This window comes from Sorghum bicolor, chromosome 7 (genome assembly GCF_000003195.3).
Source record: "Sorghum bicolor cultivar BTx623 chromosome 7, Sorghum_bicolor_NCBIv3, whole genome shotgun sequence".
In the NCBI taxonomy this organism is placed as follows: domain Eukaryota; kingdom Viridiplantae; phylum Streptophyta; class Magnoliopsida; order Poales; family Poaceae; genus Sorghum; species Sorghum bicolor.
The window spans coordinates 4,147,933-4,167,843 of record NC_012876.2 but is presented as its reverse complement, the minus strand read 5'-3'; the positions used below and the strand labels follow the sequence as shown (position 1 = coordinate 4,167,843).

The following is a 19,911-nucleotide window of genomic DNA, read 5'->3' as shown; positions in this document are numbered from 1 at the left end:
CGAGGTCATAGTTTTTCTTTTTTTGGTTGTCTATTCTCCTCTTTGTTAAGGTATAAGCCTAAGTGCTCTTGTATCGTTTTGCCTATGTATATTCTTCACGATATAGATGCCAGATCAATGAAAATCCATTATCTAAAAAAATCCTTTTTTATAACCCTAATAAGTTTGCAAGGCCTCAAAGTTGGGTTATTTATTTCTGTTCTTTTCTCTAGTTCTGTTGTATTTACATGGCTTTAAACCCATGTGGAGCTCTTTTCATTCTTACTAATCACCATTTTGTTGCTTGACGGCATACCATACTTGTTGTGAATGACGGCGGATGGACGACGAAGAACACAAGATCAAATCACAGTGGAGACATAAGATTTAATGTGGAAAACCCCTCCAATGCGAAGGGGAAAAACCACATGTGCCAACCAGCAAACACTGTTCACTATTATCAAGAGGTGGGTTACAATACCGTGCGGCGGCTTACAAGATCGTATACTCAGTGGAACCCTAATTTGGGTATATGTACCGGCCCAAGCCTCGGCGATGGCCCCTGCTTCGCTCTGTCAGATGTCGGCCTTTTTTATATGCAACTGAATTTAGAACATATTTAACAATACTTACAGCTCTCTAGATACCCAAAACAGCTACGTATATATAGTATATATATGACTACTAGCTCATAAGATTGCAGCAACAACTCCAAAAAAAAAAGGCCACCAACAGCGGAAGAACAGAGATCCTCTGGTTCTGCGAACACCATCGCAAGGCTGAATATAATAATAATTCAGAATACACAATTATAGATGCTCATACTTTGGTCAATTTAGTGTAACAAAATTCAGATGAACAATTTAAATCCATTAGAACGGCAGGTCAGAGACTTTAGCTATTAATGAACTAGGATCCCATTGTATTTTTAGTTATTAATTCAACCAGGATTCTGTAGTATTTTATATGTGTTATAAACTTTGTGTGTTGTGTCACAGGCTGTGGTCTTCGGGATCCTGCTGGTTGCAATGGCAATTGGTAACTTTGCAAACACAGTGGACACCTTGATGACTAAATCCAGGTCCAAGTGAAGATGAAGAAATCAAAGGGCAAACGGGATCTCGATATTCATGCCCCTCACCAACAGGTTCATTGCCTACAGATTCAACAACCAAAGCATGAAAAGTTCAAGAGGAAAAGTTGCTTATCCTATGAACATTGCTCGTGTTTAACCAGGGTTCATACCATTGTAAAGCATTAGTGTTTTTTTGGCCATCAGCTCCTAATCCTGAGCGTCTCTGTCAAAGCTCATACTCATGTAGGCAACTAGGGTTGCTGATGGTCCTAGGCTGAAGGTGAGCGAGAATAAACTTGTGGTGTTTGTTTATACTTCTATCCTGAACATGGAGTGGGCTAGATGAACTTAGGACTGTAAGGCTTAGCAAAATTTTCCCAGTATAGTTGTGAGACAGACATTTGTCACAATGAAACATGTGAAGCTGTATACAAGTTGTGGCATTATATTGCTTATTATTCTCCACTTTTATGTTGGTGTGTGCTTCCATTGCACTCTTGACAGTTTTGTGTGAGAAAACTCTGCACCTTTGTGGTCTATCAGCACAATAAGTACATGGTGAAATGTCGAGTGCATGAACAGCCCTGACGCCTTCAGTTCCCCATGAATGGCATCAGTATATGGCAGTGCTATTGCTCCTGAATGCACCCACACACTAGCTATTATAGCTAGCGAAACATGTGCTACGCAAGAATACTAGAAACAAATAATCAGTTAACACACCATGTAGATTGTCAAACCAAGCCATTTATATAAATTTTCTGGCAGCATTAGCGTGCTGCTGCATGGATCACAAACAAGCATACATTTTGTCCAATACATTCAATGAAACTGAAAAACAACACTTGAACACCATCAGTTGGGTTCTCTGGAGGCATGAGACCCAGCCTCTTATTTCAATTTTCAAGCTCACACGCACACGCACACAGATAACCAGGCAAACCAAACCAACGCAAATGATACATCAATCAGTTGGTCTCTCGAGAGAGACATGTGCACACAAATTCACACCTGCAGTATCAAGCACACACACATCAACACCGATGTAACAAACTTGGTTGATGCAAGTAGGCAGGTAGCGTAGCATCAGAAACCAAGTTATTTATTCACTCTTGAGAAAACACACACCGAAGACTTGCCAAGCAACACAAACCAACATGGTTGACCTCACCTCAAACTTGGTTGATCCAACACCAGATTAATCTACAGAGAGTGATCTAACATCAGTAAGTGGAACAAGGAATGAAATTGACTTGAAATAAATTACTACAAATTAATCTACCAGGAGAAGGAAGCCTCCAGTCCAGCAAGTAGGTGATCACTTCGGCTTGCTCACCGGAGAACTGTGGTCCTCAGGTGACGCCTCTTGTAGTACTTGGAATGGCTCGGCTCAAAGAGGGAAGGGTGGTGGCCAGACTCCATGCCATCCCACTCCAGCTTGTCCCACCAATCCTTCTCGCAGTCCACGGCAACAGGGCGGTCAGCAGTGGCCGGGAGACGCCTCAGGCCCCAGCAGCCTCTGATGTAGATTGTCTCGAGCTTGGGAGCAAACAACTTGGCCTCACATATTTGTTGCAGATTCTGGAGCTCATACAGGTACAGACTTTTGAGGTTTGAGAATTCCAGCTTGCCTTTTTCATGCCTGGCTGATGATATTGTCTCTAGAAACTCTTTCTCCATGAGGAAGACCTGCCTGAGATCACCACAACAGTGTATGTGGAGAGTCTCCAGCACCTTGGATAGGGTATTGTTTGATGCCATTGGGAGGACATATCGGAGCCTAGGGCAGAAGTGCAGATGAATAGCCCGCAGTTGTGTAAACGATAAATCATTTGGGTCCAAACTGCTTGGATCTCTTGGTCTGCTCCAAATAAAACGGGCCATCAAGAGATGAGCCGCCCAAAAGATTTCCAACTGAGAGAAACATGTCCAAAAATAGGTAGTGGCGAACACAGTGTCCAACTTGGGGCATCTCTCCACGCAGCACCGCTTGAGCCCATTCATCATAGATGTCTCAAAAGTGTGTTCAGGGGCAACACTGGTGATAGAAGAACTGTCGTGCACGTGCAACGACTGAACGTTGTTCATCACATGACGTATTGCATCCCTTGCCCATGTGCTGGACTTGTCGGTGACGTCACTAATTCCTTCGGCAATCTCCATGTGCAAGTCTAGTGGTATAAATTGTGTTGAGCTGCTGCTGCTACTATCGATCTTTGCAGATATCTGTTCGATGCTGATGTCATGGTAGGTTAATGAATTTGGCAGAGACGGCGCAGCAACAGCTAACTGTCCAGTGCTATAAGAATGGCCCATCTTGTCCTTGTGCCAGACTCTTCCATCATCATTGCTAGTAGATGACAAGCAGAGATACCACTTATCACATTGAATGGTTTCACTTGTCCAAAGAAACTTCAAGGACTGAAGGAACCTCATGTCTGCAACAGCAATAGATGCATGGCAATACTCCTTTACTTCGTCCTGCTGGTAGACCATCAAAGAACAATCACGTGACCAAAGTTTTCTGTTGTCCACCTCTCCTCCTCCTGCTCGAGTGTCAATGCACATCAGCCTTAGTTTGTACATTCTAGTTTTGGGCCAAGAAATTGAGCGGAGCTGGTCACATCCCATCAAGAAGAGTCTCTGAAGATTTTTCACTTGGACGACCTCTCTAAGGTCAAGGATTTTGACTGCTGTGTACGAGAGGTCCAGCTCTTCAAGGTTTGGCAATGACCCACGAAGTATGAAGTCTGATAATACTGTGCAACCAGCCAAGCTTATACAGGATATTATAGCTTTGTTTTCATGACCCCTTCCTGCATCTAATGAGAATGATTCTAGTGATGAAGGGAGTCCTTGATATGTCTCCCAAGGGTTTGTGGGCTCAACTACTCGAAGCTTGTGAATGTTCGGTAGTCGTTTCCATGCAAAGTTGCTATGCCAAATCCTTCCGTTGGTTATATGAACCTCTCTAATGTTTGTAGTCACCACTTGCTCTTCTGTTTCTGGGGGAAAAGCCAACGGCCAATCTGTGTGGCATACATCTAGCACCCATAGCCGCTGGAAAATTTCCACCGCTGGTTCATCTGTTTTCTCCTCCTCCTCCCCTTGTTGCAGTTCATCCTTGCATCTATCCAGTCCAAGGAATCTTAAGTTGCGGCAGCAATGGAATGGAGGTGATGAAAAGCTGAAGGTACATCCACATAACTTCAACACCCGGAGTTGATCTGCTTTATGGAACTTGTCACTTGGTAGTGATACTACTTGTGGACTTGACTTGTCGGATGAAAAGAACAGGGTTGTTGTCTCTGGAGGAATCTCTTTGAAATATGATTCAGTAATAGAAATCCATTGGTTCGAGGAAAGATCCAATCTATCCTCAACTATTGACATAAGCTGTGCATTTGATGAGTAGTCTTCTAGTCTTATATGCTGCTGCAGAGCATGAGCAACCTCCCATGTCCGGTTGTCCTGACGTCCTCCTCCTATGATCCCATCACAAACCCAGTAGCAGGAAGCATGGGTTCCCCAGTTGTAGTCAATCATCTTGTTACATTGGTTATTCAATGACAATAGGTACAAGCAACACTCTGTGACTATTTTAGGTGTAACACCAATGCCAAGCTTATGTGTGTACAAAGAGATTTCTCTAGCCTCTTCAGCAAGGTGTGCATTCCAGTTCATGCCATGTTCAGCATAAAGAAAAAGGTGCGAAGCATCTACCTTTATGTAAATTTTGTCATTGAGACGAAGACGTCCTCTAAAAGTCCACAATACCTTAGTACCTAAGAATTTGAGTGCTGGAATGCCAATGTCAGTCAAGTCAACCACATCCTCACTTCCATTGTGAAAGACAACTAAAGATCTGGACTGTACTAAGTATCGAGCTATCACTGTAGTGACATCTTCAACCTCAGCTCTGGAGCCTTGGTCTACCCCACTGAAATCGTCCTCCTTGTCTTTCATGTCAATGGCCGCTACCTGTTGAGTAAGCTTGAGCTCTTCTGTGATCACCCTTTGTAGTGCTCTTCGGCTCTTCCACATCGAGCAGTCAATGTGGATAATCTTGTCGAATTTCTCTCTTAAAGATTGTGGAGGGTGCTCTGCTATAGCTCTAAGCACTGCAGAGGCAGCCAGTCCGTACCATCCCTCGAAGTAGATGACCCGAGGTGCATTGTTGCTTGTGTCCTCTAAGTAAGGAACTATTTGTTGTACTGCCGTCCTGATGTCGTACGCTGTAATCCACTGCATTTTTTGTTGGATGCCAACAATTAACTAGTTAAGGTTTCTCTCATGCCACAAACTCAGTGACTAGCATGAGCAGCAGAGTAGCAGTTCCATTTTTCTTTTTCTTCTTTTTTTTTTTCTTTGGTTGGAACATAACATGTGCTCAAAAGCAAATAAACTAATATATCTTTAGTTATTGCACCGGTGATGAAATATATTTGTGCACTAAGTTTTAAGAATTAATCAAGATGTTTTATTTTCTAGGACGGGTAATCTTATCAGTTCTGAAATTCAAATAGAATAATCCATGTACGTTATGTAGAGTATGGATACGGCTTGTCATCCTTGTCTCACATGGCTGCCCTACCACTCGCCGAGCTCTTGCTCGCCGCATGGGGTCTCCAATAGGGCGTGACGAGGACCATCATCACGGCCTGAGCGTTGCCATTTACGCTGTCCTTTGTGGATGCTACATCGACTGATCCGCTCAGCCAAATCAGCCGGCTGCAGGATATATCGCAGCGTTGGTCCACGATGGTGGGGATCCAGTCCCCTTCCACGCCGATCTAGACGCTGCTATCATTCCCTGACGACAATTATGCGCAACTGCCACTGTGTTTCTGCCTAGGTCATGGTTACTGTTCGTACTTAATTAAGAGCTTAATTGGACTGGGCCCTATTATGGTTAGTTAGTTGGCTAACAACTAGTTGAAGACTTGGCTAAAAAATTAGCCATCTATTAGCTATCCTATTTAAATGCCCTAGAGCTAATTTGAGCTAAAAACTGGGCCTTGTTTAGATCCAATTTTTTTTGGATTTGGGTACTGTAGCACTTTTGTGTGTATTTGGTAATTATTGTCCAACTGTGGACTAACTAGGCTCAAAAGATTGGTTTTGCAAATTCTAGGTAACTGTGCAGTTAGTTATTTTTTTATCTATATTTAATTGCGCTATAAGATATGATGTGATGTGGAATCTTGAAAAGTTTTTGGATTTTAGGTGGAAATAAACAAGCCCCTAGTTAACAACCATAATATCCAAACACGTCCTCAGATATAAGAGAGAGAGAGAGAGAGAGAGAGAGAGAGAGAGAGAGAGAGAGAGAGGAAAGAATGGATGAGGAAAGGGAGTGGGGAGTTGAGAAGGGCAGCCAGCCCACGATTGAATCTGAACGACAAGACTGAATATATGATACAATAGAAATAAATGTTATAGTACGTAGAATACATAATTATGAATAGGGTCTGTTTGATCTGACTAATACTTTTAGGGAAATAGAAGGACTAAATATGGGCTAACTTTAGGCTAATAAAAGCTCATGCGGACTAATTGATGGTTAAAACATATCAGTCCTTATTAGTCTATAACTAGCCAACATTTAGCTTATTATTATCACAAGATGGGCCAATTTTTAGCCTTGTCATCCAAACAGAACCTAGGTATGTCTATCATGTCGTCCATGTATTCATATTTGGGAGTAATTGCAAAAGCCACTGACAATAAAATTAGTCATATATTGGTGTATGTTCCCAAAGTACATGGTCTAAATCTTCAATGTGAGAGGAGGGGCATACCTTGAAATTTTCTGGCGGCATGACGAGTCTGTATATAGAGGAAAAGATTAACAAAGTGAAGAAGCTCCACAGGTATTTTTGTAGCCCATATCTACTCCATCGCTTCCAGATGGATCTCCAATCCCTAATCCACAAGAACCAGATAAAGCTAATTATACACGCGTCCGGTGTGAACACACACACACACACACACATATATATATGAAAATGAGAGAGATGAGAGAGAGAAAAACATGTGCCGAGTAGTAACAACCATATATGAAATTAAGAAGCATAGAAGTTGTTAGTACCTTCGCAACTAGGTATATGTGAGCTGCGATCGGAGAAGACAATGCAAGAAACCGTGGTGCTGTCTGGTGTGTATATATTTTCTTAGGTGTGTGCTGATCAGCAAGAGGTTATGCGAGAGCTGCCAGCAATGAGCTCCCCGTTCGTTTTGGCATTGGCATCAAGAAAAAAGATATACATGCTGCCGGGTGCTCTTTGCTATTTAATTTAAAAATCCATAAAATTCAAAATAGTCAATGACTTAGATTTATTTGATATTTTACCTCTTAAGAAGTAAAGGGTGTGCCTTAGCATTACCCAATATCTAAACATGTCCTCAGATAGAAGAGAGAGAGACGGGAAAGAATGGATGGAGAAATGGAGTATATATAATACAACAGAAATAAATGTTGTAGTACGTAAAATATATAATTATGAATAGATCTGTTTGATAAAGGGACTAACAGTTAGAAGGAAATAGAAGGACTAAATATGGGCCAACTTTAGGCTAATAAAAGCTCATGAGGATTAATTGACGGTTAGAACTTATTAGTCCTTATTAGCCTATAATTAGCCAATTAGCTTATTATTATCATAAGATAGGCTAATTTTTAGCCTTGTCCTCCAAACAGAGCCTAGGTATGTCTCTCATTTGTCGTCCATGTACTCATATTTTGGGAGAAATTGCAGAAGCCACTGACAATAAAGTTAGTCATTATACTAGCTAGTGTATGTTCCCAAAGTACATGATCTATATCTTCAATGGGGGAGAGGGAGGGGGGACATACCGGCATGACGAGTCTGTATATAGAGGAGAAGATTAACAAAGTGAAGAAGGTCCAGAGGTATTTTTGTAGCCCATATCTACTCCATCGCTTCCAGATGGATCTCCATTCCCTAATCCACAAGAACAAAATAAAGCTAATTATACACGAGTCCGGTGTGAACACATGCATGCAGGCACTAGCTACATATGCTGCATATATATAGAATGAGTGAGAGAGAGACATGTGCCGAGTAGTAAAAACCATATGGAATCAAGAAGCATACATAGAAGTTGTTAGTACCTTAGCAACCAGCTACAGTGTATGCAAGAATCGATGGTGCTGTCTCCTGTGTATATTTTTCTTAGGTGTGTGCTGATCAGCAAGAGGCCTAGCGAACAGAGGAGATAGAGGTAGATAGCTGTCTGTGATGAGCTCCCCGTTCGGTTGCTTCTCCAGATAATATCCCTTTGCTTCTCCAGAAAAAAAAGAATAAAGATGCTCTTTGCTTGGGGCTGGAGCCAAAGAATAAAGATGGAACCAACTGTCGTCCAGCAAAGAGCAAACTCAAGTAGCTTGCACAGATATGATATCCCATTAATTTGTGCCATAGCTCAAATGGGGCTTAATTAAAGATTTGATCATAGTTTAAGAATGCCCATAATTGGTTTGCTGAGTTACCGGCTCATTCATGTCTGTAGTTTTTAAATATTATTATACAGTTCACATCACCTTTGTCTGAGAGTCAAAATTTTCTAACATTGACCATACTTTTATTTTAGTTGAAATATTTATTAGATCTACAAACTCAAATAAATACACAATATAAACATACTCATGGAGAATTTAAGGAAACTAGCTTATTATTATAGATGATATTCGTACATTATTTTATAAATTTAATCAAATTAAAAGTTTCACCGAAGATAAGAAAAAATAACCTATAATTTAGAATGTTAGAGGGTACCGTGCAAGACTAATAAAGGAACAAGTACCACTCACTATGCTTAGCAAATTGAAATCAGCATGGCAGAGATGCACATAATGGTCTGTCACGTTCCATTGCCTTAATTTTTCTTTACCAAGCTTGACCATCAGTATGCTTGATAAAGAGGGTACCGTCGTCCTAGATTTTAGCTGGTGCATTCTACACAAATAAAGTGGGTACCAAAGCAACCATGACAAGGCCTTTACATCCAGTCCCAACTCTGCACCTGCTAGGTTTCACAACAAAGCAGAGCATAGCATCCAGCTGAAGCTTCCCCGTTTGTGCACTAGGCTCTGACCCTAATTTACAAACTCAAAATAATTAAATATATGAAAACACCGGCCAAAGATAAATTCGTAGAGACAACATTATCACCGGACGGAGACAGCTAAAGTAAATCCGGACTCTCGCCGCCGGGGCGGCCCTGCGCCCCTAGCGCCGCCGTCCAATGCCACCTCTGCTTCTCGACGACGCCGCCCTTCAACGGCGTCGCCTCTCTCCGGCTCCTTGTGGACACCGTCCTGCCTCATCGTTCCTCCTCGTCCACATCGACTTCGAAGTTCCAATCGTCAGATCTCGCCTTTGCCGCTGAAGTGGTGCCCCGTTGATCCCACAAGAACACACCAAAAGGTGTTAATCAACGTCGCTGGCTCCACATCGCCTTCTTCTTTGACGCTGAAGATCGAGTTTGGCCTCCATTGCGTTGATCCCACAAGAACACACCAAAAGGTGTTTATCATCGCTGCTGGCCATACTTCACCGTCGCCAACGCACCGTTGATCCCACAAGAACACACCGTGTTTATCAACGCCACTGGCTCCCTTCGACGCTGCTGATCAAGTCTTCGCTGTTCGAGTTCGTCTTCACTGATGTGGATCTCCATCCTTCGTATGGCTCCGGGTCAGTCCTCTTTCCCCAACCCTGTTATTAATCTTTCCATGGATCTCAATGGCCTCAATTTTAGGCCTGGACGTGTTGTAGAAGCTGAGATTCGACGTAAATTTGGCACTAGTGTTTCTCCTATCTCTCCCCAACCCCATCCCTTCTTGCTAGTGGTCTCTTTTGGACGATGCAAATATCGTCTCACTTCTCTCTCGGTCAGCTTAATTCTCCAGGCAGTCATTGGTGGTCTGGCTCATGATTTCCAAGTTGTTCGTCTCTGAGATCGTGTTTTCCAGTTCACGGTTTCATCACCCCTTGTTGGCTTCCACATTTTCAAATTAAAAGCTTTTGAGTGTGAACAATTTAAATTGTTCTTCCACCTCTGGAATGGAGGTGGACCAAATTACCTGATTGAACATCGCAACTGGTTAACTGAGGAATCAGATTCTTGGACCAATGTTGCTCGCTCTAAGATTTCAAAATCTCAAACAATTCCTCTCACTGGAGCAAACGCGATCCCGGTCAGGAATTCAATTTTCAAAATTTTCAACGGTTCTCATTCTTCACGCCGTGATTCGCGGCCTTTCTCTCATTCAAATTCTAATCTGTTGGATCCGAAGTCCACGGTCTTCCCTCCTCCTCAAGCCCAGCCCAAAACAAAAGGAATCAGGATCTTCGAAAAGCAACCGCATTCTGGGCCGGGAATTCTAGGGCATAAGCCAGCCCCTCTGCGTGAACCGTTCCGGCCCAAGGCGTCCAATTATGGCAACACCTACCCATCCGCTAAATATCCGCCTAGATCCTCGCGCCTTTTGCCTCCCGGCCAAACAGTAAACGTGACCTTTCCATTTCTGGTGCACCCAAGTCACTGATGACTGGGCCCGACCCCCCGGTATTTGCCTCATTTGGAGCAATGTTTAAGCATTTTACCGGAATTACCCCTCCGCCCCCCCCAAATCATCCCCTGGACCCTTCCGTGGCGTATCCGAGCCCCTGACTTTGTGGACGACGACGAGGAGGTGGAGCAGCAGGCGGTCGCTCCGTCGGCTCCGCCCATTGCGCCGCCTCAAGCTCCATCCTCGCCATTGCCATCCTCCACGGCACCGCCTCAATCTCCTCCACGCGACTCCAACTTCTCCAATCTAGGTGAGTATGCTGCGGCTTGTCTTCAAAAACCCCAACCCCCTCTTCCAGTTAAGCACGTTCTTTGGCAGCAGAGCCTTACCCTTCCCTCTACTCCCTCATCGCAGTCGGAGATGGCTTTTCAGTTGATCGACCCAGCCCCATTCATGCTGCTAGGTGCGCAGCGAATGGTGGTTCATGGGCGCCCTGTTATGCGGCGAGTCATCATTGGTCCGGTGGAAGAAAGGAACAACAATCTTGCAATCGCCAACTTTCTGCCAGTGCCACAAGGACCTCTAAACTTCATGATGATTAGGGATCAGTTTGAAGCTTTCCTCAAACAACGCAATATTGGTTTCTTGTCCATCCAGCCCTGCCCCTTTGGCCAAGCCTATGTCAGGTTAGCCTCGGTGTTTGAAAGGGACATGCTAGTCCATGGTGGGCCGCAACTGATGAACAATGGGGAATCAATTTTCTTCACTCCTCACAACAGAGCCTGGAACAACCGTACAGCCATCATGACACATGAGGTATGGATCATGCTCCTTGGTCTGAACCTTGATCTCTGGACAGAGCCCCTGATTGAAAAGGCAGTTTCTTCTTTTGGCCGATTGATGATCTGGGAACAAGATATGTTCCACATGGCCAGGGCTGTAGTCAGAGTTAGAGTTTCTAGTCTTGAGGACATACCCTGGTTCTTTGTCTTCTCGGAAGGTACACAGTTTGAGTCCAATGGATGGTGTGTCCAATGTGAGATTCTCCAGGCTGCCATGCTTGGTATTGGACCACAGGATGAAGATCAGCCTGGGAATGATGATGACTTCAATCCCAACAACTTTCAGTTCCATGGTTTTGGGCAACCGGTCAATGTTGTCCCCCCTATTGTGCCTGTAATTCATCAGTTCAATCCTAATTAGAATTTGGTGAATGATCTGGCTGCACAAGTAGGACCACAGGAGGAAGAAGCAGCTCATGGGCCTCTTGAAAATATTCCTCAGCTCATCCCTCTGGAGAACTTTGATATCCCTCATGTCAATAATCATCAAGATGAACAAGGTGAAGTTATTCTCCAAGATCAGGAAGAAATGATCTTGGAACCCCCCAGTGCCTGATCAGTTAGTGCAGGTCTTAGAGATGGATGACCTGACTGACTCTTCAGATGATATGCCTGCTCTAATTGATGATAGTGATGATGAGGTGGATATGCCTCAAAATCAGAATCTGCAAAATTTGGACCAAAACCTACAGCCCATCATTATTGATGAAGTGCCAATTGAGGAGCTCATCCCTTTTGAAAATCTGGCACCAAATCCCAATCAAAATCCTTTGCTTGGGCCTGCAGGCATTCAGCTTGGGCTAGTTCACACCTTCATGAATCAGCCCGACCCAAAGCAACATCTCCAGTTCCGTATCTATGATCAGTTCAGCTCCTGTACACCACACAAGACTAGCTTTCTGCGAGCAGGTTTCTTCCAAGAGCAAGACCAGCAGGCCAGTTTTCTGCCAGCAGGTTTCTTCAATGAGCAAGACCAGCAGCGGATCGACACCTCCAACTTTGGCATAGCTCCAGAGATTCAGCCTGCTCTTTCAGACTTTTTCCAGCCCACAGATGATCAGATGGGCTTTATAGAATCTCCAAGGCCAGGCCCAAGCCCAGATGCAATCAGACTTTGGGCCAAATTCTTCAATAATATTGACCAGTCCCAGCCCAATGTCATGGTACCAACTGAGTGGATGAATTTTTTTCACTTTGCTGCTCCTTAAGCAGACTTCTTTTGACTGGGCTAGAGAATTTCTACAATCACCAGCTTGGAAATTTATCTCTGAAGCTACTCAACAGTCAGGTTACTCCTTCTCACTTCCTAAAACTAGGCCCTCTTTTTCTTTAACTGAACTGACCTGTGATGAACACTCTGAATTTACAAACAACCTTGAACTTTCTCCCCCTACTCTGCCAGACTTCACAGGTCAGCTAGAACCTACTCTAGATTTGGCACAAGCCACTGATCCTCACATGTGTTCTGGGAGCCCTGATGTTGATTTGGAATCTGGCAACAAGACCCCACCACATCCAGTCAGTACTTCTTCTTCTGCTCCTCCACAAGCAAAAAAAGGTAAACACATCCACATCTCTGATGAAGGTTTAAGAAGAAGTAGTCGTATTCATGAGTTAAATAAAGGATTCAAATCTCCTACTAGACAGAGTCGATGTTTTTGTTGTACTTCTAAACCACCAACTCTTACTTCTTCTGTAGTGCGAGAGCTTGGAGTCACCTTCTGCAACATGAAGCCTGATGAACTGAGTCAGGACAAGTTGCAGGCCAAACCTCCCTCCAAAAAACGTTCAGTGGGCCGGCCTAGAAAGAACAGTGCTGATGATGCCCAACCTTCTTCCTCGTCGGACAAAGCAGCTGGAGCCAAGTCCAGGAAGGCCAAGACCAAGAAATAATCTGCCTCCTCTTTCACTCCTTTAGTTATCTAAAGTAGTCTCTTTTGCCAAATCATTTCCAGTTTAAATGAGATAAAACAGTGGAATGTTTTATGTTGGAATGTTAGGGGTATAAACTCGGAGAAGAAATGGAATGCTATCCGTGACAGAATTTCTGAAACTTCCTGTGATGTAATCTGTCTTCAAGAAACAAAGCGTGACTCTTTTGACTTAACTTTTCTTCACCAGTTCTGCCCGCAATCTTTTGATGCTTTTGATTTTCTCCCATCTGTTGGACCTTTTGGTGGCTCTATTATCATCTGGAAAAGTTCAGTCTTTCAGGGGCATTGCATTTTCCAAAATGAATATGCTACCTCGGTTATGTTTACTTCAGCCCACAATAATTCTAGCTAGTTATTAACAAATGTCTATGCTCCTTGCACACCTCCAGGCAAAGATGCCTTCCTCCACAGGTTCAAACATATTTCAATGCCTGACTCCATTGATTGGCTAATAGTTGGAGATTTTAATCTTTATCGAAACCCAGAAGATAGAAACCGAGAGGGAGCCAACTACTCTGACATGCTTAAGTTCAATGATGCAATCAGTTCTTTAGGTTTAATAGAATTACCTCTAAAAGGCCAGCGTTTCACTTGGACTAACAAACAACACCCCCTCTCTTAGAAAGATTAGACTGGTTCTTTACTTCTGCCATTTGGACTACTTCTTATCCCAATACTTCAGTTTCTACTCTAACTATGGAAACCTCAGATCACACCCCTTGTCTAGTCAATATCTCAACAAAAATTCCAAAGGGTTCTATCTTCCGATTTGAAAACTTTTGGCTTCACCATGAAGATTTCCTAAGTCAGGTCCAACAAGGATGGTTTTCTCCTTTCTTTCACCAGGACTCAGCTAAAAATATTACAGCCAGATTCAAACACTTGAGAGGTGTTTTAAAAATCTAGAAGCAATTTCTTTCTAATCTTAACACTATCATCCAGAATGTTAAGCTCACTCTCTCTTTCTTAAATTTCTTAGAAGAATTCAGAGATCTAAGCTTAATAGAGTGGAACTTTCGAAAACTGCTAGAGATAAAACTAATCTCTCTGCTTCAACAACAAAGAACTTATTGGAAGCAAAGAGGTTCCATCAAATGGATCACCTTAGGAGATGCTAATACCAAGTTCTTTCATTCTCATGCCACCACTAAGTTCAGAAAGAACTATATCACTCAGCTAATCAATGATGATGGGATAGTTCTAACTAAGCATCAAGCCAAAGCTGATCTAATTTGGCTATCCTTCAAAGAAAGACTGGGGACCTCTAATTTTACCTCTGTAGGCTTTGACCTATCTGGTCTCCTATCCCCACATGCTAATCTAGACTTCCTTATCCAGCCTTTCACCAAGTTAGAAATTGACTCTATAGTTAAAAGTCTGCCCTCTGATAAATCTCCTGGACCTGATGGCTTTAACACTGATTTTGTTAAAAAGTGTTGGCCTATTATTTGCACTGATTTCTATAATCTCTGTGATGATTTCCATTCAAACCCTGCTACTGTCTGTCTTCAGAGCATCAATGGTTCTTACATCACTCTGATCCCTAAAAAAGATGATGCTTCTAAGGTTGGAGACTTTAGACCTATCTCCCTGCTCAACTGCTCTATAAAGATTCTAACAAAGCTCTTGGCTAATAGACTTCAATCTGTGCTACCCTCCCTACTACATAAGAATCAATATGGTTTTATCAAAAAGAGAACCATTCAAGATTGCATTGCCTGGGCACTAGAATACCTTCATTCTTGCCATCAATCTAAAAAGGAGCTTCTCATCCTCAAATTAGACTTTGAAAAAGCCTTTGATAAGGTTGAGCATGAATACATGATCCAAATTATGCAGCACAAGGGTTTCCCACCAAAATGGATTGAATGGATGAAATCTATCTTTAACTCTAGCACTTCTTCAGTCATTCTAAATGGTCTGCCAGGGAAAGTTTTTCATTGCAGAAGAGGAGTAAGACAAGGTGACCTCCTTTCACCCCTTCTTTTTGTCCTAGCAGCTGACTTCCTCCAAACAATTCTAAATCATGCTACCTCCACCGGTTCCCTGTCCCTACCTCTCAACATCCAGGATCAAGACTTTCCTATCCTACAATATGCTGATGATACTCTGATTTTCATGAAGGCTTGTCCCACTGAACTGGGCCACCTCAAGGACATCCTTTCCTCTTTTGCAGAGTCCTCTGGTTTAAAGGTCAATTTCAATAAATCTTTATTAATCCCCCTCAATGTTTCCTTGGATCATGCTCAATCTCTTGCTAGTGTTCTGGGCTGTAACTTAGGAGTTTTACCTTTCACATACTTAGGTCTCCCTCTTACTTTGACAAAGCCCTCAGTAGCTGACTTCTGGCCTTTAGTCACCAAATGTGAAAGGAGACTTGTTGCTTTCTCATCCTTCCTCAATGAAGCAGGTCGACTTCAGCTTACTAATGCTATCCTCACAGCCCTTCCAATGTTTGCCATGTGCAGCTATCTTATTCCTAAAACTATCATTGATCAAATTGACAAATTTAGAAGGCACTGTCTTTGGAGGGGATCCGATGTTCACAGTAAAAAACCCCCAAAAGCTGCCTGGCCTATGTGTTGTCTACCTAAAGTAGAAGGAGGCCTAGGAATCCTTGATATAAGCACACAGAATGAAAGTCTTTTGCTCAAACATCTTCACAAGTTTTTTAACAAAGATCCCACTCCTTGAGTAAGTCTTGTTTGGAACAAATACTACTCTCACACAAAGTTGCCCACCACTGAAAACAATTTCAGAGGTTCTTTCTGGTGGCGTGATATTCTTAAGCTTCTTGACAAATATAAGAGCATTGCCTCTGTAACGGTTGAAGATGGCAACAGCTGTCTTTTCTGGTTAGATACTTGGAATGACACCCCCCTCTGCCATCAATTCCCTGAACTTTACTCCTTTGCCAAAAATACTAAAGTCTCCATCGCTTTAGCAGCTTCTACTCAAGATTTCCATTCTCTTTTTCATCTCCCACCCCCCCTGAAGCTTTTCAATTTTTAATTTTATCTGACTTCTTACAGACTCTTCAACTGTCTAATGAACATGATAGTTGGTGGTATTTTTGGGGCAACAACATCTTTTCTTCTCATAGAGTCTACTTACATCTCACTGGGAATCATAACCCTCATCGAGCTTATCCTGGTTGCTACTTAAAAATCGACTAAATACTAGAAGTCTTCTTCGAAGAAAATCTATGCACCTCCCCTCCTTTCATTGTGTTCTCTGTCATTTATTGGTGGATGAAGATCTTTTCCACCTTTTTTTCCTCTGTCCGTTCTCTGTTGCTTGTTGGTGGAGTCTTCAAACACTAGTGCTAAATTCGTTAGATATTTTCTTTGTTATAGAAAATATAAAATCTCAGCTGCCACAACGGTTCTCTATGGAAATTTTAATAACAATGTGTTGGGCAATTTGGACCTCGCGCAATGACAAGATTTTTCGTGGCATGGACAATTCTATTCAAAGGTGCAAGATGACTTTCAAGAAGGAATTTGCTCAGGTTATCCTTAGAGCAAGGAAAGAAGTTCAACCTCTCATGTCTTTATGGCTAGACGCCTTTGTGTAATTTTTCTCATTTTCTTTTTTTCCTTTTGGGTCTCTTGATTCTCCCTTCGTGGAGCTTGTAACTTAACGTTATTTTATTTTAATAAATTCTAGTAGGGGCGCGCCCCTCCTGTTCCCTTAAAAAAAAAGAAGATAAATTCGTCCGCTTCCATTTAACCAACAATCTCGGTACTACTGCTCAACAAAATAGGACTGCCAGCTAATTCAAAGCACCGGGATCCTTGCCATGCAACCGGCCCTGTACTGGAAGGGGCGAGCACTGCTATTCAGCTTTGTCCGATCCTCTCCGTGAAGAAGCTCCCTGTCGACGCCACAACCATTGTGAGTATTATATTGCCAACCGGCCTAATCTTACCTCTCATCTGAGACCAATTATTGTTGCAAAAGAAAATGCCACGTCAGTGGAAGGTATCTGACTGAATCTATCAGGCATCCTGTATCCTAGGAAAGCACATGCTATTAAGTTCAATGATGTCTAGAATTGGGATTGTAAGCCTAGGTACATGAAGTGCCGCAAGAAGTGATGTCAACAAATGCAAGAAAGTCACAATACCTATTCCTTTTCCATGTAAGGGAGTAAAAGATGCCAGAATAGCTGACAGGTGACAAAAAGAAACAAAATTGTCTGAATCAGCTACTTCCATGGACAAGAATCAAGTCCAGATTGCTGTCCTGAAGCTGAGCTTTTGGTGCAATAACTGGACAAAGTATTTTTTTTTGTTTCAAAAACTCCCTCTCTGTACTCTTGTTTGTTTTGTTTCTGATTTCAATTCTCAAGTTGGAGCTCCGGTCCCTCATGTTTCCGAGGCAGGCTTGCAAAAGTGATTTGGAAACAAAATATCAAGAAACTTCTCTCAGTTTCCTGGAAACCCAATTATCTTGAATCCTGCCATCGCTGTGTTTTTTCTGCGTCACTCGTCTAGATGTCACATATATATATATGCTTTTTTCACATAGTGGTGATTTATTTACCTCTCTATTGACGTCAGATGTGGTCCAAATCACACACCAAAAAGGGCATTGGACGCCCGGGCCGCTACAGACCAAAGAACGCAGTGAGGATCTCACTTTTTCACGGTGAAGAATGGTGAGGAACGCAATGGTGAAGTTCATTCCACATTTTGACAACTTCACAAAATGGACAATTTTGGTTGTCAACACTCTCCTATCCTTGCCATATCAAAATGTTGTTCATGGCATTTTTCCTGTCGGTGCTCAGTGGTTTCAGTTCTGAATGTTTCCATGATGGTGAACATAATGGATGTCAAGAGCCCTGTCGCCGTCAAGCATGAGGAGGCGTGATGGAGGGAATCAGAAGGAGAAGAAGCTAGGAGAAAGCCAGTTACAATCTTGGGCCAGTGAAGGAAGCAAGGCCCGTGAGAGCTAAGAAGTCCAACTCCAAATTAAGAACACACGCAGAGAGAGAGAGAGAGCAGAGCAGAGGAGAGAACACGAGGGAAAAAATGAGAGAAGTGGTCGGCAGCGTCTGGACGGCAGTGGAAGGGAGCAGACGCTCACTTGGTCTTGTAACCTACCCTTATACGTGTTAAGTTCTTCTTCTTCGTAAGCCAAATTACAGACATCGTGATCGTGACTCGTGAGTGATATCCATTCCCGTATCTAGTAGAGTGTGCTTAGTCTCTGTTCGCTAGTCTGAAAAGCCATGGATAAAAATACTATTCGCTGATTTACTATGAGAGAAAAATACTGCTGGTTGACAGAAAATGTACGTCTTATAAGACAAGCGAACGGAGGAGCAATTCAATTACACAAACAAAAGATTCAAGGGCTACGACAAGTCAGTTCCTGAAGGGGCGACTCAGTGCTTGACGCCACCGAGTCCGCTGCCCTCCCCTTCTCTCCCCTCGCTGTCAGCTGAGCGAGCTCACTGGAGGCCCATGAGGACAGTGGCGGCGGGGCCCTTGTGGCTGGTCCCTTGTTAGCTGAGCACTCATGCATCTCCCGTCGAGGAAGTTCGTTGATGTCCAGGTGAAATTAGCAGCATCAGCGGCGTGGTGGCCATGGTGGCTGGGGACGAACGTAGATTTTTTACAACCGGTATGTACGCACCTTGATCAGGACGGTGGGGGCTAAAGAACTGCTTGAAGATTGGTGGAAGTGGGTTCCAACAAATTGGTGGGTGGTGTGGATGAGGTTTGCTGTTAACCCTAACAACATGGCGCTTACGTGGATCAGAGAGAAACCCATCGGCTGTGTAAGGGAATTGGTTGGCTTATGGGGCATTGAATGCACCATGCACAGAATACACATGGCGCTTAGGTGAAGGTGATCTATAACCATGATACATGCTTGCTGTAGAAGGAGCTTCGTCCATGGCGGCGACTGCCGGGCCGCCGTTGCAACCTCTAGCAGGAAAGATGATCAATCTGCATCACTGCCTGGGGTGGGGATGGACGTGCGCAGCAACAGGAGTCAGAGCGGCAGGGAACAACTCAATAAGAGCAAGCACAGGCGGGCATGCGGGCTGGTGGAGTGGCAGGCTGGGGTGACAATATGGATGCAGATGTTCGCGAAGCAATGGTTCAGAGCGTGCTATCTTCTCTCTACTATAATAGAACACTTCAAATTATACTAGGTCCACCTAGTAAAACCTCCCCCGCTGTGTACACCTAGAAAAATGTACACAGGAAGTCGTTCTCATTAAAATCAAGGGCTACGAAACATCTCTCCTATAGGCTCCAACCCAAACGTGCGGCCAAGATTGACCGCAGGCTTCAACTCCACGCTTCAACATGCCTTCACCTACGATCAATCAATAGGAAAAAAAACACCGTAAAAAAGAAGGAAAGAAAAAACCGCCATCGTCCGAGGGTCCGACTTCGCCGCTGCCGCGCGCGCATTCTCCTCCTGCTGCGCCTTCTGCCGGAACAGGAGAACCGAGAGGGAACAACGAGGAGGGCGTCCAGCGGTGATCAGGGTCAAGGCAGCGATCAGGACCAAGACATG

At 43.4% G+C, this 19,911-nt stretch overlaps 1 protein-coding gene and 1 long non-coding RNA gene across 4 annotated transcripts; one reads left to right on the top strand and one right to left on the bottom strand.

Moving 5' to 3' along the window:
- Positions 1,782-8,380, bottom strand: LOC110436809. 2 transcript variants are annotated; one of them, XM_021464321.1, is made up of 6 exons: positions 8,190-8,380; positions 7,911-8,019; positions 6,856-6,979; positions 2,337-5,299; positions 2,226-2,257; positions 1,782-2,065 (listed from the first exon to the last, which is right to left on the bottom strand). In XM_021464321.1, the coding sequence occupies exons 3-4, from the start codon at positions 6,874-6,876 to the stop codon at positions 2,387-2,389; spliced, it is 2,934 nt and encodes a 977-aa protein (XP_021319996.1). In that variant the 5' UTR covers positions 6,877-6,979; positions 7,911-8,019; positions 8,190-8,380; the 3' UTR covers positions 1,782-2,065; positions 2,226-2,257; positions 2,337-2,386. The 2 variants fall into 2 exon arrangements, with proteins under 2 accessions (XP_021319996.1, XP_021319995.1); XM_021464320.1 differs by having other exon boundaries at positions 1,782-2,257.
- On the top strand, positions 9,129-18,663 carry LOC110436919. 2 transcript variants are annotated; one of them, XR_002454855.1, is made up of 3 exons: positions 9,129-9,774; positions 17,934-18,031; positions 18,164-18,663. It is a non-coding gene; the product is annotated as an uncharacterized LOC110436919 (long non-coding RNA). The 2 variants fall into 2 exon arrangements; XR_002454854.1 differs by lacking the exons at positions 17,934-18,031; positions 18,164-18,663 and adding an exon at positions 13,134-13,567.